The 23,620-nt window shown below is 32.9% G+C and overlaps 5 protein-coding genes across 5 annotated transcripts; 3 read left to right on the forward strand and 2 right to left on the reverse strand.

The window, feature by feature from the left end:
• Positions 1–3,632: 3,632 nt before the first annotated feature.
• LOC125192752 (ATP synthase delta chain, chloroplastic-like) lies at positions 3,633–4,545 on the forward strand. Its single transcript, XM_048090384.1, has one exon. The coding sequence runs from the start codon at positions 3,695–3,697 to the stop codon at positions 4,436–4,438; it is 744 nt and encodes a 247-aa protein (XP_047946341.1). The 5' UTR covers positions 3,633–3,694; the 3' UTR covers positions 4,439–4,545.
• Positions 4,546–5,885: 1,340 nt separating this feature from the next.
• On the forward strand, positions 5,886–6,518 carry LOC125196178 (protein EPIDERMAL PATTERNING FACTOR 2-like). Its single transcript, XM_048094585.1, has 2 exons — positions 5,886–6,000; positions 6,092–6,518. The coding sequence occupies exons 1-2, from the start codon at positions 5,925–5,927 to the stop codon at positions 6,325–6,327; spliced, it is 312 nt and encodes a 103-aa protein (XP_047950542.1). The 5' UTR covers positions 5,886–5,924; the 3' UTR covers positions 6,328–6,518.
• Positions 6,519–6,590: 72 nt separating this feature from the next.
• On the reverse strand, positions 6,591–9,242 carry LOC125196176 (uncharacterized J domain-containing protein C4H3.01). Its single transcript, XM_048094583.1, has 5 exons — positions 8,687–9,242; positions 8,481–8,555; positions 7,834–7,973; positions 7,117–7,254; positions 6,591–7,029 (listed from the first exon to the last, which is right to left on the reverse strand). The coding sequence occupies exons 1-5, from the start codon at positions 8,958–8,960 to the stop codon at positions 6,826–6,828; spliced, it is 831 nt and encodes a 276-aa protein (XP_047950540.1). The 5' UTR covers positions 8,961–9,242; the 3' UTR covers positions 6,591–6,825.
• Positions 9,243–9,798: 556 nt separating this feature from the next.
• Positions 9,799–11,511, reverse strand: LOC125196177 (membrane-anchored ubiquitin-fold protein 6-like). Its single transcript, XM_048094584.1, has 3 exons — positions 10,978–11,511; positions 10,061–10,231; positions 9,799–9,974 (listed from the first exon to the last, which is right to left on the reverse strand). Exons 1-3 carry the CDS (start codon positions 11,105–11,107, stop codon positions 9,919–9,921), a joined length of 357 nt encoding a protein of 118 aa, XP_047950541.1. The 5' UTR covers positions 11,108–11,511; the 3' UTR covers positions 9,799–9,918.
• Positions 11,512–17,113: 5,602 nt separating this feature from the next.
• LOC125191800 lies at positions 17,114–17,693 on the forward strand. Its single transcript, XM_048089219.1, has one exon. It carries the CDS (start codon positions 17,181–17,183, stop codon positions 17,673–17,675), a length of 495 nt encoding a protein of 164 aa, XP_047945176.1. The 5' UTR covers positions 17,114–17,180; the 3' UTR covers positions 17,676–17,693.
• The last annotated feature ends 5,927 nt before the right edge of the window (positions 17,694–23,620 follow it).

Raw genomic sequence — 23,620 nt, forward strand, 5'->3', positions numbered from 1 at the left:
GTAAGATGAAAGTTTATAGTCAAGTTTTGGTAAGACATTCAATTAATAATCAAGACTTTGGGGCTCCCACTTGTTTGGACATGTCCTATTCCCCAACCCCCTTATATTCAAAGAGCTCTTTTTTTCTCAGCGTCACACAAATTTTCTCTCATTATTTAATTTTAGATGTTTTCTTTCTATCTTCTTATCTTTGTTTTTTGATATTTCCACCTAATTTTATTTATTTTTTCTGTTTCCTTTCACTTTCATGATTAAATTCAAATACTCAATTGGTTTGGAAATAGTTTCTTTCGTTTCTTTAATGCAATTGATCATTTTTTTGACCAAAAATTGTACCATTCATTTTTTTCATATTTTAATACATTTTGATACCATGCCCAAATTATTTTGGGCCTTTGTACAGTTAATATATTATGGGCCCTTTGTAATGCAAAACATCGGCCCGTTATGCTCCTAGACCGTAACTTCAGCGCCATTAAAATTATTTTAAATCAATGCATATTTATTTGTGGACATTATCTACGTCTTCTTTTCAAAATTTCAATATTGAAGATAATCATTTTTGGGTAAAAATTAAGCATTAGTAGTTTTTTTTTTTTTTTTTGGAAAAATTAAGCATTACTTAAGTATACTTGCTTATTATAGAGACGTAAGATGTAGGGGTGGGAATACGGATATCGAGTATTGGGTTTACCCGCACCCGACCTGATATCCGCCGGGTATTGGATACCCAATATCCAATTTTATGGGTTTGGATATGGGATTGGGTATTGAGATTTAAGATAAATCGTGTATTGGGTAACACGAATGGGTATCGGATAATACCCGAATATTCAATTTATTATTTAAAGTAATTTTTAAATTAGGTTTAGCCATTTTGGGCTTCAAGAGCTAGGCTAATTTATTTATTAATTACAACTTATTAGGTTAACTTTCTCTATACTTATATAAATAGGTCAACTTCTCTTACTTTAGGTCACGACTTCTCCAAACTCTCAAGTTTTACGTATTGCATAACCAATTCATATGATTTTTATATTATAGTTAATTATTTTGACTTTTATATGACTTTTGACTGTTTAATTAAATGCGTAGCTTTTATTAATTTTACTTACATATTGCATAACCAATCCCCATAAACTTAATCATATATTTTAAAATAAAAGTGATCCATTTTTTATACTACAAAATAAATGCAACATTAAAGATATTAGTCAATTTAAATATTTCTATATTTATATTAATATATAAAATTTTAATTTTTTTATTAGTTATTAACACATATAAAGAGTCGGGTATTTGGGTACCCGATACGTCGGGTATGGATACCCGGGGCGGGTATTGGAATATCCGAAAATATATCGGGTCGGATTTTGGATAGATCTTTAGATGATTATCAGGTTTGGATACCCGATTTTTTCGGATCGGGTTTATTTCCACCCCTAGTCAGATGCATCAGTAAAATGGAAAATGTGTATTGGGCCGTTCTTTCATTAACCTCAAGTCCTCAACCCTTATTATTAGGCCTTCTTATTATCTATTTAAGCCTTCCATGCTTTAATTTATTAGATTAACGAGAAGCATTTTATAAATTCAATTGGTTTCATTGTCCTTTTTTTTTCCCCTGATAGGGTCTTCTCCACGTTCTAATTCCAAAACTACAAACCACAACCACTTGATATTTTATTATGAATAAAGTTTTATGTGTTATTGGTTCCATACATTATAAGTTTATTAGCTTTTGATCCTAAATACTCCCTCCGTCTACAAACAATAGATCTATTATTGTTCGGTACGGGTTTTAATGTAGAATTGGTAAAGTAAGAGAGATGAGGAGAAAAAGTAGGTAAAGTAAGAGAGATAGAGAGAAAAAGTGAGTAAAGTATGAGATAGGGAAGAAAAAGTGGGAAAAGTATGAGAGATAAACTTTTCATTTTTAGAAAGTGATCTATTTTTTGTAAACGTCCCAAAATAGCAAAAGTGATCTATTTTTTTTGGACGGAGGGAGTAATATTTTATTCGTCCTATATAAAAAAAGAAAACTATTAAAATTTTAGCCTGTTTTTTTAGAATGAAAACTATTTTCATTTCAGTCCGTCCTTTAAAAATAGAACTTTTTTATTTAAGGAGCGTTTCTCTCTAATGAGAGGAGATCCATTATACCTAATAACATACTCCCTCCGTCCCACAAAGATTGTCCCATTTTTTCATTTTCGTCCGTCCCACAAAATTTGTCCCATTTCACTTTTACCATTTTTGGTAGTGGACCCAATATTCCACTAACTCATTCTTCTACTCACATTTTATTATAAAACTAATACTTTAAAAGTAGGACCCACATCCCACCAACCTTTTCAACTCACTTTTCATTACATTTCTTAAAACCCGTGCCGGGTCAAAGTGCGACTATCTTTGTGGGACGGAGGGAGTATCTAGGCCTGAAAATTTAATCCGCGGATTTCGGGTATTCCCGACCCAGTCCCAATACCCGACGGGTTTTGGGTACCCGAAACCCGAAATTATGGGTTTGGGTACGGGTTTGGGTAGCTAATGTTATGATTTTTCGGGTTTAGGGTACCCGAAACCCGTATTAGGGTACCCGATTAAACCCCATTAATTATGTATTTGTGATAAATATTTTTATTTAGTATAGGGCCTATGGCCAGTAGGGTAAATCTAGGGTAACTTTATTTAATCACATGTAGATTTATAAATTTTTTGTGTGCCTCACTTTTTCAAGTTTCCTTCATGCCACTGCTGTTGCTCTCTTTTGGGCGTATGTTCTCTTCTTTACCTTCGTGTTCAGTTCATGCATGTTGAATTATTTAGGTTCTTATTTGTTATCTTTTGAAAATATATAGTTAATTAGTTATACTTTCTCCATTTTATTTACATGTTCATTTAATGTCTTAAAAAATTATTTTAATCTCTTTTATGTTTCAATTTATACCAAAAAGAAAATATTATTTTAAAATTAAGTAGTTTTTATTCGTCTAGTGTGTATTTTATATAATATAGAATTATAGTCAATAAATAGTATATGTATCGTGTGATTTTTAATAATTTCTATTCTCGTCACAATTTAATTTATATAAAAGAATAAATTTTAAATATAATAATTTCAGGTTTATGGGTACCCGATTAGTTGGGTTCGGATACCCGCATCGGGTATTAGGGTACCCGAATTCACATACGAATCGGGTATTAGGTATGATATTTTTGAGATTTCGGGTTCAGATACCCGAATTTACACCCCTAGGAGTATCAATCATTATTTTTCTTAATATCCTTCATTGCGTTAAAAATCTATATCGATTTAAAAAAGTTTTTACTTTTAACGTAAAGAAGGAATATGTATTGATCTACATTAAACATTATTTAATTCAAAATGTGTCCAATGCTGATTTTTTAACGGAACTCTCATACATAAATCAAAATATACTTATAATTCAAGACTAAAAAATTGTGATCCAGTGCAAAAATATCATCCACGTGTCACGTTTTCCTTCCTCGACTTGAGATAAGATGCAATCTTCATGACAATCACTAGATGGTCACTCCGATATCAACCGTCCGTTTCTTCCCACATCCAATCCCATCCGTCTATTCCCCGCCTAAACCCCCATTTCAAGTTTTCAATATCCACACATTCAAAACTCCCTCTCTTGCTCGCACTCTTCACGCCGCCGCTACAATGGCCGCCGCCCTACAGCAAACTCCGATCACATTCCGCTCCCGCTCCCCACCGTCGGCGCAACTCCAATCCAAGCCACCAACCAAACTCTCCCTCTCCTCAAACTTCAAGCTCACAAGGCTCACCCTCAGGCCCCTCCTCCGCGGCCGCAATCGCGGCCGCAGTGGGGCCAGGATGGCCAACACCGCGTCCGGGAGCTACGCCAGCGCGCTCGCGGACGTGGCGCTGGCCAACGGCACCCTGGCCGCGACGGCCGCGGACGTGGAGAAGCTCGCGTCCGAGGTGTTCTCGGACGAGGCGGTGCTGAGCTACTTCACGAACCCGACCGTGCGGGACGAGGCGAAGCGGGAGATCGCGGACGAGATCTCCCGCTCGCTGAAGCTGCAGCCGCACGTGGCCAACTTCGTGAACATCCTGGTGGACATGAAGCGCGTGGATCTGATCAAGGAGATCGCGGCGGAGTTCGAGCTCATCGCCAACCGGCTGTCGGAGACGGAGGTGGCGACGGTGGCGTCGGTGGTGGAGCTGGAGCCGCAGCATCTGGCGGAGATCGCCAAGCGCGTGCAGAAGCTGACCGGCGCGAAGAATGTGAAGCTCAAGACGGTCATCGACAAGTCGCTGCTCGCCGGAATCACCATCCGGTATGGGAATTCCGGCTCCAAATTGATCGATTTGAGCGTCAAGAAGCAGCTGGAGGAGATCGCCGCGCAGCTTGATCTCGGCGACATTCAGTTAGTCGGATGATTTTTTTTCCTTTTTTTTTGGTGTGTAATTAATCTCCAACGCTATATAGTTTTGTATGGATTTATGAATTTTTTTGGGGAAATATATACTCCTATTTGAAGATTCAATTGATGTTATTTTTGCCAATTAACAATAAATAATACTTTGTGATATGGATTTGTTGAATTCGTTATGCTCAATTGGAAACACTTAGAGGAGCCCTCGGATCATTCATTTCTTTCATCACACCATTACAAACACACAATTTTAGGAATATCGTATTGCGGTACACAGTTTATTTTATTATAAACACAAATGTTAATTTTGTGTTGTCATGGAGTGATCATGCCATATTCAAAAATAGGTTCAAAACCAAAGACCGAGCAAGAGAGTTCGTCCATAACAATCAACCAAAGCAAAATTGCATCTCAAAGTAAACAACACCTAAAAAACAACAACCACCAACTCAGTCCAAGAACATAAGAACACAACATCAGAACAGCCTTGATGACTCTGCAGAAGAAGCTATGTTCGGTCCTTGGCTCTATGCTCCAATCCGTTTCCAAGACTAAGTAGGGAGTTAGTTATTTATAGTTAGTTATGTTCTTTTATCTAATGTAATAGAGTAGGAAGTCGAGCGTATTTATAAGCTCTATCTCAGGTTTTCTTTGTGGTTCTTTCCCAGGAGATAGGAGGTCGAACCGCCCTAGAGTCTAGATATAAAAAGGGAACTTGTCAACACAGTTAATATGAATGATAAGATATTTCCCAAATTTGCTTTCTCTTTATTTTTCTCTCAAAAAACTGACGAACTGTCCGATGGAGGAGGTCTCCTCCCGTGCAGCCTGAATTTGATCGCCGGGCTTCCTCGCCGTCGATCCTTGTCACGATATCGTATCAGTCGCCCGCATCACTCCACCAATCAAGTGAAGCAACCGAGAAAACATACCAAGTTCAGTACAACAAAGATATCAATGTGTCGTGCCCCCTCGCGAAAACTCGGATGTCTTCTATTTTCCAATGTCACTCAAATCGTCGACAGTATGCCCGTTAAGAGGGGACTGGTGGAGAAAGTGTTGATGTCGTATATAAGTGTACTTACCATATCATGTTTGAATCCACAATTTGACAGTGAACACATCCACGTGAATCTCCTCATCTCTCTCTCCTCACAATTAATGTGCTTTGCGTTATCCTTATATTTCAAATTAAACGCGAAATACATCTCCTCTAATATCCTAATACAGTATGCTTATGGTTTTATTCAAACCAAAAGTAAAATAGTCATTTATTTTTGAATTTTTAGACCATTTTATAAGACATGAACAAAACTCGTGACTTTGGAAAACTCCCACCCTTTTCATGTGAAGTTGATCAGATTGTACATCCTTCCAACATTAAATTCTCCACCCCAATATATCTTATAAATGAATTCCTTCTCATATATGCTCAACACCTTCATTTCCCATCTAAATCTTGTGACATTAGAAAGAAAGTTTCTATAAAAATGAGGCCAACTTATAGTATCGTTTTGATTCTTTTCTTGTTGCTTCCCTGTGGTCAAGCTCTCAGGCCATATCATTGTAAATTAAAATCCCTGTATATATTATTTCTTCTTTATGTTAAATTAGTTATACATTGTCACATTTAACTTATTGTTGGTTTATTTCACAGATGCCCACCACAGTAGAGATGCCAACTACAAGGGTGAGAAAAATGGGCAGGAGGGAGAGTTAGGTATGGAGCTCTACCCGACAGGGTCGAGCCTACCCGACTGCTCACACGCGTGTGGAGCGTGCAGCCCTTGCCGTAGGGTGATGGTGAGCTTCAACAAGTGCGCGGTGGAGTCATGCCCCATCGTCTACCGCTGCATGTGCAAAGGAAAATACTACCACGTCCCATCTAATTGACAGTTCATTTCTCTCGTTGTTGTTGTCGCTACTTCTTTTGCCTTTAGCCTAGCCAGTTTTGTAGGACTAGTCATGGAATCCTAGGCAATTCAAGCGGAAGAAATGTTGCCAAATGAGACAAGTTTTGAGTCTACTTAGACGTGTAAATACCAGAACAAATATTCGGTTGTTTTATGATGGATCTTTTTGCATGTTTGGTCTAGCAAAAAATGTTGATGTTTATTACTGATAAGTACAATAAAAGTATTTGAACTATTTAGAGCTAACAAAGCATTGAACAGTAAATCATATACATATGTTTTTATTTAAATATACAAGCATGTTACATAGCTTTGAACAGTAAATCATATAGTACATGCATTTTTTTTTAAAGAGGATCAATAATGGTTCCTCATTTACCTTGTGGTTGGTGGGAAGCGTCTTACAAACTAAGTTGTGCTTCATCTTCTATACACACGTATATCTAGGTAAATGCAAATTAAGAATAACTAGGTAGGATTACTTATCTTCATCATTGTCAAGTTCAAGGCCCTCCTCTGCTAGAAGCTGTCCGATTAACCTTTTCTTTTCTTCTTCAGCCTTCCTGCGATTGAGATCCCTTTTCTTCAGGATGAGCGTGTGTCTTCTTAAAGTGTTGTTGAACTGCTCTATTGAAGCCTTCTTCTCTCTCACCAGTATCTTCCTTTCTTCTTCTGGATCAATCTGAATATCGAATCAAACAGCACAGTTTCTAAGCAACACAATACTTTGGTTTAATATCAGCGACTAGGTAATGCAGCGGTGACGCACCTTTGAACGAGCAAGTCGGCGTACGCGGAGATGGAGTTCGAGTTGCTGTTGTTCGGCCCATGCTGCAATTGCCATATCACCTCTTTGGTCGAATGCTTTTCGCTTCTTCAGAATCCATTCAATCCATGCTTCAGATGCCTATAAAATTTCAGTGGGTGAGGAAAATGGGAAGTGAAAAGGAAAACAAAAAACATGAGCTGCTAAAGAACTTGACTAGCTAGAATTTCTGAACAATCTCAACAGCCTGAATTATATCCAACAGACTAATGCAAATAATTTTAACATGAGCTACTGAAAAGAGTCCCGGTTTCTTTAACGGGACAGAGGGGAGGCATAAGTAACGAGATGCATCCACCATAGATTACTGTGTTCAAAGAGCTGAAAATGATTAACATTTCTCTCCTGCAATTGTCATTCTCGCCCGATCCTTTTCCAATCACACAATGTGTACCACTCACAATACTAACTATAAAATTATTGACAACTTTCAAGTTTCAACCTTTATAGTACATTTTTTACGCTTTTAAGCAGCCTAATGTTTTTTCTGAACAGATGACATAATTTTTATATATATTTAAATTTAAATCTCTCACAGAAGTTGAATGGGATTAAAGGTTGGACAAAGGAAGCTGCTAACATAGAGAAGCAAGGAACTGTAGCATTATGCAGATCTATTGACACAACTGGAGAGTTAGAAGGGCAAATAACAAATATTACCTTCATTGGATTCACACGATTGTCAGTGTCATATTGTCTCCGTTTCTCCTCATCTATAAGAAGCTCATATGCAGCCTGAATCTTTATGAACCGAGTCTCTGCTGTTTCATCTTCTTCTAAGGTCCCTCTCCCATTGTAAACTGCAACACATGAAAAGTAGAGGTCATAGAATGATAAGTTTAGTTCGCAATGAACCTGTTATCTGAAATTTAGTGACTGAATCAAATTTCTTTAAGAAGATGATCCATGCTCCTCGAGGAGCTTGCATTAATGACTAATGCAAAAAACTTCAGAGGTAAGCAGAATTTTTCACTTCATATTTTGTAGAACTATATATAACCACAACATCGATATTAACATTAAATCTATGACACATCAGAGTATGCAACTGTTGATGAATTTTTCCAGTTTATGATCAAGAACAACAGAATGTGACCGGCGTATATTCGCTGGTTACACGTTGATCGCTATTTCGTCAAAGATACACCTCATTCAGCTAATTTAAGGTCCCCAAACCAGAACATTTTTAATTTTCTTAACTGATAGCAAGTCCAATTTTCTTATGTCTTCAAATTTCATATTCATCACAACATAGGGCATTAAAAAAAAAGTAAAACAGAATAAGGTACAGCAGATTAGGGACAAACCATCAGGGTGATAGAACTTAGCCAATCGTCTATATGCCACCTTAATCTGCTCTTCATTTGCATCCTTCTCCAATTCTGAGTGAAAAATTGCAGATATTGTAAATCAATCGTGATAAAATTGCAGAAATTTTCACAACACAATCCCCAAAATATATCGATCGGACAATAACACAAACAGAGCAAAATTGAAAAAGAAAAGAGGTTACCAAGGGTTTCGTAGGGAGATTTGGAATCAGTCCAATTGGAAGCCTTGGTAGCAACCATTCTCCTCTGCCGATTCTGCCTCACCCGCGGTTCATACGGTCTCTGTTCCCCCAACCTATCGAACCAAACCGCGATATAACGCGGCGGCGGCGGCGGCGGCCGTCCCAAGCTGCGGCTGTGCTTTTCAAGCGACGAAACCCTACCCATCGATCTGTAGCAACACGCCATGGAAGCGAACACGGCGTGGGGCCTGCATATAGCCCTCAGATTGCTCATCGTCTCCAGCTAACCCCACCTGATTTAGTCGGTTTCTCACGTTTTTAGTTACGATTTTCGACGGAATTCTAGAGATGAATTGAGAAATTGTTGAAGATGAATTGACGTAGGAGTCCTGATTTGGAAAAACTTAGATTGGGTGATGTTTTCGTGTAATATTTGAATCGTTCTATGAGTTCATGAGAATCACAATTGGATTCTATACTTTTTTTTCTTTTTTTTTATTTTCTCATTTTTAATGTTTTTCATTTATTTTATGTGGTTAGATTCACTTCCCCCTTCTCTCTATTCTATTTATTGCCATTGTCAATAATTAGAATTTACTAAACTGTTTTTAACTTCTACTTTTATAAAAGCAACTCTTTAAAAAGTTCTACGGGAAAAAGTTTTTTTATAGTACTCTGATTTTTTATAGTACTCTGATTTTGGTTCAACACTTGATAAGTGGTTCAGATTTTAAATTTATACGAAAAGTTTTCATTTTGCACAAAATGTTTCATAAGTGTTTTTCCTTCTTGTTTATTGTATTAACTTTTTGTATAATAATGTATGAACTTGAAACACTAGTGAAACTTTTTATACTACTACGATTTATGAAAAAAACTTTTTGTACCAGTTAAAAACATTGATGAAACATTGTTTATAAAATGTTGTGAGATCAATTCTAGATCAGTTTTCAAATGCAAATTACTTATCTATCTAGTGACGTTCGTATTTTAACCGCCGGTCCAATTTGAACCAAAGATCCCTACCAAATACCAATGCTGTGAGAAAAATTCAAGATTGGTTATATGGACAATATTTGAATTTGTTGCATTTAAAAAATATATGTATATAGTGCTCTAAAATTCACATCTTTGCCTGAAACTGAAATCATATAAAGTAAAACGCTTGGAAAATGCTTGTAAAACGATGTAAAATGCCTGTAAACGACATTGATTCGGCCCTGCCAAACACGTTACATGATCGAGCACGAGCATCCGGTCTTTTGATGGGATTCATGCTGCAATTTATCTGAGACAATAAAGTAGAGTCATACATCGGTAGAAAAGGTTCAGCATATTGTATCATACTCAAGAGCACAAGAAGTAGTTTATTACCACTGTGTTTGTTTGGAAGAGGAGACTGCACTACGACAAGCATTGTGATAGCGTCTCCTTGAACTTCACTTAGAGGAGTTCGTGATTCATCGAGTGTTCGGTCGTTTTCTAGTATCTTCCCAGCGTTAATGAGCTTTATTTCGTCTATGGACTGAGGTCCGTTTTCTTTATCTGCAACATCAACGTGCCTCTGTGAGGTTGATAGCGAACACGACATAGAACATACATATAACACTGTTATAGGCAACACGAACTGGAGAGTCTAAAGTGAAGTTATGTTTCGCTATGTATCAGTTGCTACTGTTCAACACGGAAGGACAGGATCGAGCATCAAGACATAATTCGATGAGAAATAGTATATAGCACTGCTCTGATCCAAATCTTATAAAGAATATCACTAGGACTATAAAACTGTAACACAAAGGGTCAGCCTACTTTAAAAACCCCTATGAACTAATCAACTTCACCGGCCTAACACGTTATATTTCACGAGTAAGAAGATTTCCCATCGCAGCTAATAACAGGTGTATGGAAGATAAAATCAAGATTCTACTGTGAAGTTAACAGAGCTAGTTCGAACTTCAGTCCAGCATGGTATGGATCCAGCCAACGCGTAGCTAAAACTAATCTATTCGTATTCGGTTAAAAACTAATTTGAAGTTCAAGTACATAACCTTAACACTAGCATGACCCTTTCTCCGAAATAAACTCCTCACAAGTCACAATCATCCATCAGTTTTCAAATAAGCAACAAAAGAGCAAATGAATCAAGAACTAAACATAACAAGATGCAACAGATTCAAATAAAATCTAACACAACTATTCAGCACTGCCATTAAAACCCCAACAAGAGCCACAATTAACACTTGAGCAACCCAAAACACACATAAAGCAGGGGAAAAACACAATATATAAACCTTGGGGCCATTGTGAAATGATTGTTTCTTTGAGAGTAGTGACAGTTGTGTCAGAGCTATACTTGCTCGGCCCAATATCACTGCCATCAGCAAGCCTAAATTTAAGCTCAACTAATCCATCCACAGCCATCAAAATAAGCCTTCAAAACTGTGCAAAGCCCTCAATTTCCCAGAGCCAGCTATTCAAATTCAATCAAATAAAAACACGAACTTTATTCAAAAATATACATCTCCTGTAGCTCAACGAAACTAAAACCACATCTAGATCAAGACTTTTCAGGGATTGTCTGAAAATGTCAAAAAGAAATTCGGCTTTTGGACCACAATTGACCACTTTTCAGCTGTATAATCTTCAAGAATCTCATCAAAATTTTACGAATTCATTAAGCCAAAAAAATTAGTCTGAATGACCGAATCAGAATTGGTTGTGAAGAATTGAGAGATCTACTGGTGATGGGGGCACAAAAGATCAAATTTTGGGGAATTTTTGAAGTTGGGAGATTGAGAGGAAGAAACGGTAGCGGAGATGAATCGATGACTAAATGATTTATGGGGAATTAAATGGATAAATATTTTACTTTTAAACGAAAGAGAAGAAACTTCTTTTTGCTTTGAATTCAAAGGCTGAATTAGCAGTCAACTACTATGAATTAATCTGAATATTGGAAAAATTAATGGATAGATTTCGTTTTTGCATGCCAAAATAGTTATAAGGAAGAATAGGTTTTCTCATGAATATCAGTGAAAATTTAGAGATTTTGATGTTTGACGACGTAATATAGTTGAATAATTGGAATTGGCAAAATCCGAATTGACTTTTTAAATTTAGTGATCTTTAAAAGGAAATTATATTTATGGCATATAAACTAATTTACACATTATATAGTAAAGAAATACCAGGGAAAAATCTAGAGCTTCGCACCTTGCACGTTTGATATAATTTGCACTTTTCTAGCTTTATCGATGAAAGTATTAATGCACGTTTATATACAATTTCAAACCCCAAATAAATCATACTCCATATTAGGTATATCTAATCATCTAAATATATAATAAATATCATTACAATTACTCAGAATAAGAAATCAAAATTGTGTAAAACTATAACTGCGTATACTATTATGTCCTTCCTATGGAATATGGAGTATGCATGATTCAACTTATTTTAACAATTAATACTAGTAATGAAATCTTTTTAATATATAAATAATCTTTGTGTGATTTTGTAAGTGCATATAATATTAGTAATAAAATATTTTTAAAATTATCATTATATGGTTGCGTATGTGCATTAGTTAATACTATTAATATTTATATTAATTAGTTGGATTATGTGTCACTCCTTCCATTTTGAATAAAATATCTTGCTTTACTTTACATGAATTTAAATAAATGTAAAGCAAAATGGATGAAAAATGTTAATGTATTGCAAGTAATTATACTCTCATACATTAATTTTATAATAAAATATGATGTGTACAATGCATTTTTCAAACATAATAAATTTGAAATGAAGTACTAATATTTAGTGATGAAAGTTCCAAAATGGCAGTATAAAACATTTATGTTGGACGGATGAATTATTCCATAGGATAAAATAAAATAATATTATACTATGCATTTACATTTAGGTGTGGAAAGAATATTGAAATATTAAATTTGTGGTATATCGTGATTTTGGTATGTTAATGGTACGAAATTTCATTTACCGACCGAAAAAATGATAAAATCGTGAATGCCACATATATATTACATATATTTATAATATCAATACTGCGGTATATCAAATCGAAATTTGATAACTGTTAAAAATCGATATACTGAATTGCAGTACGACATATCGAAATACGGTACAGTAACAATATTGTAATTAGTCATTCCGAATACAATAAGAGTCAGGGAAGGATCTAATGTGCAAGGAGGAGGGGTAAATGCCATCCCTCAAAATTTCATATCTATGTATAAATTTTATTGGAGAAAAAAATTAATATTAGTTTCTTCTTTAAATGCCCCTCCTCAAGTACTTCAAATATCTACACATGTATTTTTGCCCCTTCTATGATCATTTTCTAGATCCGTCCCCGGTAAGAGAACAAAGTTTAATAATATTAAATGTATGTATAATAACTAGAGTAAGACGAACACAACTTTTAGGACGTGTCTAAGATAAAGTTTTTTCGTGTACGATATTATTTCAAACACATGGCTCCAATTTTGTCCAAAAATATACTCATGTGAAGAAATTTTTAAAAAAAATATTCTTTTATTTCAAATTTTTTTTTGAAATAATATATTCATCAAATTAAAATGGTCTTTACTTTTTACTTTGATGTGTATTGGATATTTAAGTTTTAAGAGCATCCACAGTGGCCTGAAGGGATAAAAAAATTAAGGGATGAGTGAAAATGGAGAAAATAGAGGGAATATAGAAAGAGAAAAAATGAAATAAAATTGAGAAATATGAAGAAAATAGAGGGAATAGAGAAAGAGAAAAAATGAAATAAAATTGAGAAATATGGAGAAAATGGAGGGGTGAGAAAAAAAGTAAAATAAATACTCACTTGTCCCACAATAGGAGTCTTATTTAATAATGACACGGGTTTTAAGAAACTTAAAGAAAAATTAGTTGAATAAGCTAGTGAAATATGAGTCATACTCTTAGTGGGACAGATCAAAATGAAAAAAACATGACTCTTATTGTGGGATGGAGAGGTGGATATATGAGAGAGAAGAAAGTGGAAACCGAGAGAAAAGATGAGAGAGAAAATATTAAATATAAAGATTGAAATAACCTTAAGACTAAAGAGTAAAAATATGGCAACAAAGTTTGAAAACAGTGCAAAATTAACTCACAATAATCAAGTTTTCATGAAAAACTTCTGGTGGAGTATTTTATATAGATATCGTAAATGTGCAAATTCTATTTTCCTGAGACATTTTTTTTTGTAGTTAATTTGAATGAAAAATCAAGAAATTTCAAATATTCTCTATTTTCTCCTCAAACCGAATTTATGCCATTTTCTTTGTATTTTTTAGTTTCTTGGCTTCAATTTAAGATTTGAGGCTAAGACAGATGAATTTAATCAAAATCCACGATTTTACTGTTGATCATTAATACTAGCAACAAACATAAATTCATTAATGAGTATTATAATCTTACACACGATGAATAAGTAAAAAATAATAGATAAAAAAGGATTGAATGCGCCCCGCTACCATATCTGTACAAATAGAATTGTACATTTATACAGAATGGTAAAGAGGCCATTTATGATCATCTACAATAGAAATGAAAGGTTAATCCTTACCAACTCGATCTTGTTGCTCCTGGCACGAAACATGCATGAACCATTTCGTGAAGTATGTGTCCGGATATTCCAAATTCTCAATCCAAATTAATGATTGAGTACTAGCTGATTATTCAACAATGAGAATGATATAAGAGTGTGATAATTATGAATCGTATTGAAAGGCTGAAACCAACATATTAGTTGGATTCAACGTGGTTTAAACTTTTGTTTACACAAGTCTGATAACTAGAATTTAAAGGATTCAAATTCAATCACAATAAAACTGAAAATGGAAAAAATTTTATTGATTACGTAGCTGTAGTGCACGTCGCCATATGCCATGCAATTAATTAAAGTTTTAAAAAAAAATTAGGATGGCATGCAATAAATATTTGTACGTATATACTGATATACAAAATGGTTGGAAATTGGTCCAAATACTGTCACTGTTTCTGATTCTTCTCTTGTTCCTCGGGAGATGCTCTACCAACATACCCCTTTTTTTGTCCACTTTTGTTTACAGTTAATAATCATTGTGCAATTTAAGTTAAGGTTATTAATTACCGAGAAATATAGAGTATGAAATTCTATCATAGTTTAATGTTTCAGAAAAATCAGACGATAATATTATTGAAAATACAATATTGTTTCACTTATCATAAGTGACGTCAAAATGATTTTTTTTAAAAAAAATTCAGATGATATGTGCAATTATGATCATTTGATTACAATTTTTAAGACATTTTTTGTTTCCTTTTAATAAAGTATGAATAGAAGTGGAGGTCAGAGATAAATGATAGTCAGAATCAGAATTTGGTAAGTTCTCATTTATTCAAATTCTGGCTACCAGGTTCATTGAAATCCTCTTCCACAGTAATTTATGTGAATGCATCCAAAACGGTCCTTTGTTTTATTCTCTATTTAAATTAACAACAACAATAATTATAAATATACAATTATTTATATGAACATTTATTTATTTATGACTAATTTATATCTTAAGGCAAACAAATTAACGGCCCATTCCTTTAATTGGACCGATCATAATAGTATTTTAAGTCGGCACACTGTTTAACAAAATTATTGATAGTAAATTAAATGATTGAGTGAACTACATAAACGATACATGATCTTTCACTTTCGCACATAAATGGTACTTGATCTTTATTTTATATTATTTTTGATATATCATGACAAAAATAATTTTATGTACTAAATATGTGATTTTTTTGTTATGGATGATATTTTTGAAAATTTCAATCAAATAGAACCAAATATATGATTTTTTTTTATTTTTTTATTTATTTATTTTTTCTTTAGTTTATTCATATTTCTTTTTTCTACATTTTCTTCTTTTTTTAGTATTTTATCTTCATTTCTTCTTTCTTTTTTCCTTGGTTTATGTTTCCTCTTTTTGTTCTTTCTTTTTAGTGTTTTATACATACATCTAATTGCAGTCTTTTTAGTGTTTTAATTAAATTATTTATACTCATTTTAGGGTTGAAACACCTAACTAAAAATATTCAACTCTTTATCATTATGAATACAATTCATAATTTTAAATTTTGACTGAGACTATATTGATTAATTATTAATTTAATATAAAATAATAATTATTATTTATTAATTATTACTACTTTTTACTATTATAATAATAATATTATAATAATAATATTAATATAATAATTAAATATAATTACGATTAAATATATATTAAAAAATAAATTAATTATTAATTTATAACATCAAAATAATAATATTAATATTGATTAATCATAATAGTACTATAAATAGTGAGAAGAATGAGAGAATGTATCATAATATCACTTTTGGTACTAGTTTTGTCAATGCCCAAAATACCCTTTATGACACAAATGGAAAAATGAATTTGTTTAGAGGAGGGGGGGGGGGGGTATTTTGGGATGAATATTAGTCCTTCCGTCCCGGCTAAGATGACACATTTCTTAGCCGGCACGAGATTTTAGGAGTTATTGGTTAAATTATTTAATTGGAGAGAGAAAAAGTGGGTGTAAGTATTAAAGTAGAGAGATAAAGAAAGATGAATATTTTAATATGAGTAAGAAAAGTGGTTGAGTGTATTAATTGGAGAGAGAAAGTTTCCAAAAAAGGAAATGTGTCATCTTAGTTGGGACAAACTAAAAAGGAAAACATGTCATCTTAAAAGCGGGACAGAGGGAGTACATCAGGTACCAAAAATGTGATTAATAGGTAAAAAAAACGATATAAAATAAAGATCAGGTACCATTTATGTGCGAAAGTGAAAGATCATGTACCGTTTATGTAATTCATTCTAAATGATTTTCTTATACAATGACACAAGTTGCGTTCGTAAAATGCAACAATTAAATTGAGAAAGAAGATATATTTTTCTTAAATATATACCACTCCATAACAATAACTTAAATTAATCCAATTTTAATAGCTGGCGAAGACGTAATGAATGAGAAATACTAGTAATTTCGTTAAATAAGGCATCGAATGTATAAATATTAAATTCAATAGATTATATCCAGTAATTTGAATTAATTAGACACATCGCACATTTATATTACAATTCTGAGTATAGTCATTTTCTTATTTAAAACGAATATGGTAATGTGTTAAAGAGATTTTCATATTATCACGGCATGGAAAGGGAAATCCAACCGGAAATATCAAGATTTACCAAATCAGAAAAAAAGAAAAAGAGAATTAATCTTCCTAAAATTAATTCTCTAATCATTCAAAATTAATATTAATTCAAGTATCGTAATCCGAATAATAATTTCACCCAATCCCCGGATTTTTTATGATTAGCTGTCACCCCCAATTCCTGTATATTTATCTCAACCGCTCATGCAAAAACCCCCAAATTCACAATCGCCAAATCCCTAGCCTTACCGATCGATCGCCATGCCAGATCCGGAAATCGGAGACCGCATCGGTGCCGAGAGCTGTCTAGATCTCGGATCGGACGTCGCCGCAGTCCGCAGAAGGCAGAGGCGCCCCGCGGCGCCGGAGAAGAAGGAGCTTCCGCCGCCGATCACGTGGCTGGTGCGCGCGGACAGTCACCGGTCGCCAATGCCGTGGGTTATGAGGAAGTACTACACGAGCGACGGCAGATTGATAATCAGAGAGGAGAGGGTGAGGTGCCATGACTATTTCGTCGCCGATCGATCGGATGGACGCCTCGTTCTCAACCTCGTCCACGTTGACGACGACGACGGCGTCGAGGATGCGGCGGAGGAGGAGATGCGGCGTCCTGAAATCGTTAATGAGGCGATCGATTGTGATTTGAGTGTGGAGGAAGCCGCGGCGGAGTGCTATAAGTATAATGGATTGGGGTTGAAGCCCTGCGGTGGTTTTGTTGCGACGGTGCCGGTGTTTACTCCGCCGGTTCACACATGAATACATACAGTTTCTCTCTCTCTCTCTCATTAAATGAATGCATTTTTTCAATTTTTATTTTATTTTTGCTAATAATGTGTGATATTGTTTTATTGGTTTTAACTCGAAAATTAATTAGTGTATCGGAAAATTTAATCAACTTTAATATTTTGGTTAACTAGTGTATTATAATATGACAAAGTTACATTTAGGGCTAAAATGTTTGAATAGAGAATTGCTAATTTAATATGATCAATTAGGATGAAAAATAAGAAGCATTTTATCATTTTATGGTGTGTTTCTAAATTCTATTTTAATGGAGTAATATTATAACAAGATAAAAATAAAATATAGATTAAGAAGCATACTTTGGTATTTTTACAATATTATAGCAAGTTACTATAATACTTAAAAGTAAAGATTGAATCATTTATTCAACAAATCTTATTTTCTCTTTTCATCCAATTTGAAACTAATAAATTATTTTATTTTTGTTGAAGTGGGAGGTTTATGACTCTTATCTTTCGATTATATATCTAAAATCATGTTTAATTATCCATTTGATGAACTCCAATCTTTTAAATTTAACCGCTCCTGAACTTGACAATTATTATTATTATTATTATTATTATTATTATTATTATTATTATTATTATTATTATTATTATTATTATTATTTGAGAAATAGGGATTTGGTTCAACTCGGAAACGAGTCCCAGTTTTCGTGGTGCCTTCGAAATTTAAGTGGATAGATATAAACTTTACTTTCATGTTTATAATTGCATGTAATAAGAAAAATAGAGTAACGAACACCACTATTATTTTGGTAGGCGAAATCTGTGAATCACTAATTGATACTTAACGGATATAAGCACAATTAATGGAATTGGAAAATAAATCTCTCCATTGACTAAGAAATAAAAATTGACAGGATCCATTACATTTGAAATGATAAAATTATTTACATTTTAAATAATTTTATTCTGGTCAAAATTGTTAAGTTTAAAAGCTGCAGATCACGGAGATGCTCAAAATAATTAGTGGAAGACGGTGAAAAGGCGGAATCTTATAATCGCACCGTACACGTGTACATTTCAGGTGTGCACGTGTCAGCCGCTCAGGTTAAGGGGAATCTATTAATGCTGGCGGTAGCGTCATTTCTGCTGCAGTGACATACTACAGTTCAAGCGGCAGCGAGTCATCGCGTCTTTCTCTCTCTTGGAATCAATTGTTGTTTTTGTTTAGCTATTTCATGCATTCGCAATTTTAATTTTGATTATTTTTTTATACTGGAGTACTACTTAATTTAGAATTTTTAATCTTAATCAGCAATAAACATATTACTGTATCTTGTAACTTACATCATCTACTGCAAAAGATGCGTTATTTAAAAAATTTTAATTATCCGATTGAATATTTAGTATAATTCCTTTGTTCGATTTCGCATTGTCTCGTCTATATTAGTTAAGAGCTAATAAATTTCCTATAAATATATGTTTTCAAAGTTAGTATTCCTTAATATTCAAGAAAATTAGTCTTAATTTTCCTATTTTTATTCATCTACTAAAATAATCTCTATTTATGTATGCTAAATTTATCTTTCTTTAATAAAGTATGTTCAATTTTTTTATTAATAATATCTTTCTCTTATTTAAATAATGTTGTACTAAATTTAGTTTGCTCATTACTAATGCTATTTTTATATGGACGGAGAAAGAAAGTACTATCTTGGTAGAAATTAAATTATATAGATCCCATCCCTACTTTGTTAACTGAATTTCGCTTTTTTTCATTGGTTTTCCTAGTGGTGTGTTCCATATCCTTTGCTATATAGCAAATAGGTTGCATAATAAGAATTTGCCTCATTTGAAAACTGTTAGAATTATCATAAAATGTACTATCATATACTCTCTCCGTTCCATAGTAATGGAGGCGTTTCTTTTCGGCACGGAGATTAAGAAAAATTGTGTTATGTGAGTTAAATAAAGGGAGAGTAAAGTGAAAAATGAAAAAGGTAAAGAGATGAAGAAAGAATAAAGTAAGAGAGAATAAAATAGGTATGGAAAAATGTGTTGACTTTTACTAAAATGAGAAATGACTCTATTACTACGGAACGTACTAAAATAGCGAAATGACTCTAATAATACGGATGGAGTACTTTCTATTGCAAACGTAGGGTGATCAATAGATATAACGAATGAAATTATACATTTAAAAATATCAAAATTTACATAACCAAATTAAATCCATTATAAATGCTAAAAGGGAGCAAGTAACTTGTAGAAATTGGTTGAACACGTGTATGTTTTTGGACTGTATAATTTTGTAAAAAAAGCCCAAATTGAATCTCGTTGGTTTTATGGGCTATATTTCATGTTATTGGGCCCAAAAGATTCGTACCATTATAGTGTTTAAGGAAAGGTGTTTAAGAAGTATTATCATCACTTACATTTTCAACATGAAGCCTACTATTATTTGAATAGTAGACATATTCCTCCCTCTTGTCCATAAAAATATTTGTCATGTTATGAGTCACCAAAAATTGATGATGTTATATGGACAATAATAAAAAAATTTGGAGGGTCCCAAAAAATGTTAGGCAGATTAAAAAGAAAATTGTGGTAAATTTTTTATGGACGAACGCAAGTAACTAAGTTTCATTTTCTCCCCTGATTATTGAAAAGTCTAAGCACATCTTCTAAAGAGTCATTTTTGTAATGACATCTGTGTGATGTTCAATTGAACATGTATTAGATGATTTATTATAAAGAAAAAGACAGAAAAACTGTAATGATATGACAGAAAAATAATTCGTAGAATTCAATCCTTTCAATTGTATGTGGTAATTGGTATTTATCATAGTATCAATAATCTTGGAAGTCTATTTTTTGCTTGGCATCATAAAATTAGCTAAGTGTGAATCGTGATTGTAGATAGACTAATTTATATCAGCTATATTTCGCTAATTTAGGTCGAGTTGCTCCAGTATAATTTCTTGATGCATTTGGGATCATCATCTATTTTAGAAAAATATGAAGGAATATATTGATGGAAAATTTACCGAATGAAAGAATAATTTGACTAATTAATCCCACACTTAACTAATAAAATCATGATTATGAAATTATGAGGTGCTAATGCTTGGAAATATTTTGTGGAGTATGTGATGAAGATAATGAAAGCGATGGGATTATTTTGATTGATAACACATGTCCTGATTTGAATGAGTACTGGTTTCAAATTTTCAATAACTGTTGAACTAACACTATTTGTGGAATTATGGAAAGGGACAATACAATGCCCTCTACTTTCTCCCATCCCTAGCTTCAATTTCAATATTAGTATTATTTCTTAGTTTTATTTAGTAGTATTTTATTACATATTAATATGTAATAAATGTGATGTTGGGATATTAATGTGGGATGATTCGAGACGCCAAGAATGTCCCTTCGCTAAAAGAAAACCTTAGAAATCTAGGTAGTTTTGGAGGAATTTATTTACTATATATATAATAGTTGTATGATTCAAAGATGATCAATTATTTTTTATTGTTTATGGGCCATATATAAGAGATTCACCTTTGAAAATCAGACACACGTTAGTGTATATATTTATCAGACCTTAGGCCAACTCAATTAATCAGTGACCCCTACACAATTTTATTATTCTTTATGATGATATGTCCCTTTACAGGCTACATCATGCTTGTATTTTATGATGATTAATTGATTATTTTTCCTTTAATATTACTATCCAAATGATGAAAATTTGTGTGTACATGTCTGATTAGATATTTTAGTTAAGTTCAGACTTACACATATTCTATTAACAGAAACATTGATTGAATTTAGTTCTAAAATAATCAAAGATTTGAGTTCATTCCAAACATGGATGATTGTAACAACATCTTTAATATATTCGGGAATTGAAATTGATGATGTGGAAAAGTTTTTTAGTTTTGTAAAACCTTGTGAAATAAGATTCATAAGGTGATGCTGACCATTGAAGAACAATAAATATATATTTAATTTATCTATTAAAAATAGTTTCAAATGTGAATGACACGGATTATAATATTATGCAATTGATAAAATAGGAAGTGAAAAATAAAAAAATGGAAAAGAATGAGAAAGAAAGAAAGAAACCAAAAAGAAAAAATGGTGGATTTAGCACTATTTAATTGTCAATAATCTAGATTATAAAATTTTCCAATTACCATATAAGAACTATTTAATTCTTAGATTTGTTTAATTAGGCCCTAAAGTCAGGTTAAAAAGGTTGTCGCATCATATTGTCGTGATAAAAAAGTTGTACTCCATTTAGAGATGATCAATCGGGGTACTATTCTAATGCTTTTTATTTATTAATTTTCTTAATTAAAAATATAATCCACTTGAAATTATTTCAACCACTAAATCTTCTAATCTAATAGCTAAAATTTAATCTTAGTTTGAGATTGTTAATTAGTTAGCAATTGATTATTCACCTGATGAACAACATGTCTTTTTAATACTACTCATTAACATTATTAATTACTCCCCAATATTCCCGTAATTAATTTGATGAATATAATAACGTGTGCCGTAAGTTAATAAATTTGAAAAGAAATATGCAGAATCGTCTAATAATCTAATCGAATTCCAAGCCTTTGCAATTTACAAGTCTCCTCGGAATTTAATTAGCGGCAAAAAAGTCTTTACCAATTATGTGGGATAAATACGTTGCTTCATACTAGTGGACAGTGGCAATTCAGTGTGAATGTAGACTTGTTCACATATGCATTTGTCTTGGTCGGTTGGGAAATACTATATAGGAAAACAAATGAATCATCTTCAATGTTCAAACATGAAATCTTAAAAACTGAATTTTAGTTTAATTTTGACTTCCTAACTGTATTTCTTGCCTGATTCCAGAATCTCCTTTTAGTTAGATAACGTCAAGATGCAGCAATTTCATTGGAAAAATTAGTCAAATCTCTAGAAATAAAATCAGATTCTCGTCGCTTTGAATCTTGTTCAAGGAGGTGGTCGGCTACCAATGAATCTCGATTTAATCGAAGTGCGCAAATGAATCTCAATTCCAAAATCTCTTGACGATGAAACAAGACTTAATTAGTTAGTAAAATATTTCTCCTTTACCTAATAAGTTCGAGATTCGAGTTATTATGGATATATGTAAAATTATCCTTATGATAAAGGAAATCTTTTTTATATATGCAATAAAATATTAAATAATCATGTTTATGAGTACTCGTCAAGGGTCCAATATAGAGTAGATATTCTTAAATAAACTCCATATGTCTTGCGTTAAATTATGTGTTTTTTTAGCATGAGAATTAAAAATGAGTTGTTTAATGAGTTATAGTGAACAAGAATAAAGTATGAGAGTAAATATAGATGTGTATTAGTAGAGATTAAAATCGTTGATTTTTGAAAAAAGAAGAAATGACATCTCACTTAATTAACTTTGGGATGAAGAAGGTATATTACAAATTTCAGTTAGTTGTATTCATTTTCCAAGCTGATTTGCTGAATTCCTCAAGATAAATTTGTGTGTGAAAAAATAGGCATATATATGCACTTCAATTTTGCAGTATCAATGGGTTTAATTAGAGAGAAATTTGCCCCAAAAACAAATAAATATGCCGGAAAAATCAGTTTCTCTGAAGACTATTTAGTTTTTTAGTGAAAGAAGGAAAAAACTAGAAAGTCTTGTCTTGAAGTGTGGATTTGTATGTACCACCCAAAAAAGTTAAATAAACTGAATAATTTTAATAAAGTGCTTCAAATAATTGAAAACATTACCTTATCAAATATCAATTGATGCCAATATCCAACCCCCCTCTCACTATTTTCCACACAAAAATTAATATTAATAACAATGATAAAAAAAAAAATAAAAGAAAATTATCGTCCCACCGCCCAAATCAACCATTTTAATCAAAGTTAGAAATGGACAAAGTTACT

This window comes from Salvia hispanica, chromosome 6 (assembly GCF_023119035.1).
Source record: "Salvia hispanica cultivar TCC Black 2014 chromosome 6, UniMelb_Shisp_WGS_1.0, whole genome shotgun sequence".
NCBI classification, from domain to species: domain Eukaryota; kingdom Viridiplantae; phylum Streptophyta; class Magnoliopsida; order Lamiales; family Lamiaceae; genus Salvia; species Salvia hispanica.

Bases quoted from the DNA above. Each gene is read 5' to 3' on its own strand.
- LOC125192752 (XM_048090384.1), top strand. From the start codon at position 3,695: ATGGCCGCCGCCCTACAGCAAACTCCGATCACATTCCGCTCCCGCTCC.
- LOC125196178 (XM_048094585.1), top strand. From the start codon at position 5,925: ATGAGGCCAACTTATAGTATCGTTTTGATTCTTTTCTTGTTGCTTCCC. The intron at 6,001-6,091 runs GTAAATTAAAAT...TTTATTTCACAG, and splicing joins AGCTCTCAGGCCATATCATT to ATGCCCACCACAGTAGAGAT.
- LOC125196176 (XM_048094583.1), bottom strand. From the start codon at position 8,960: ATGAGCAATCTGAGGGCTATATGCAGGCCCCACGCCGTGTTCGCTTCC. The intron at 8,556-8,686 runs GTAACCTCTTTT...TTTTTCACTCAG, and splicing joins ATCTCCCTACGAAACCCTTG to AATTGGAGAAGGATGCAAAT. The intron at 7,974-8,480 runs GTTTGTCCCTAA...CATGTGTTGCAG, and splicing joins TAAGTTCTATCACCCTGATG to TTTACAATGGGAGAGGGACC.
- LOC125196177 (XM_048094584.1), bottom strand. From the start codon at position 11,107: ATGGCTGTGGATGGATTAGTTGAGCTTAAATTTAGGCTTGCTGATGGC. The intron at 10,232-10,977 runs GTTTATATATTG...TTGATGTTGCAG, and splicing joins CATTTCACAATGGCCCCAAG to ATAAAGAAAACGGACCTCAG. The intron at 9,975-10,060 runs GTAATAAACTAC...TTATTGTCTCAG, and splicing joins TCTTCCAAACAAACACAGTG to ATAAATTGCAGCATGAATCC.
- LOC125191800 (XM_048089219.1), top strand. From the start codon at position 17,181: ATGCCAGATCCGGAAATCGGAGACCGCATCGGTGCCGAGAGCTGTCTA.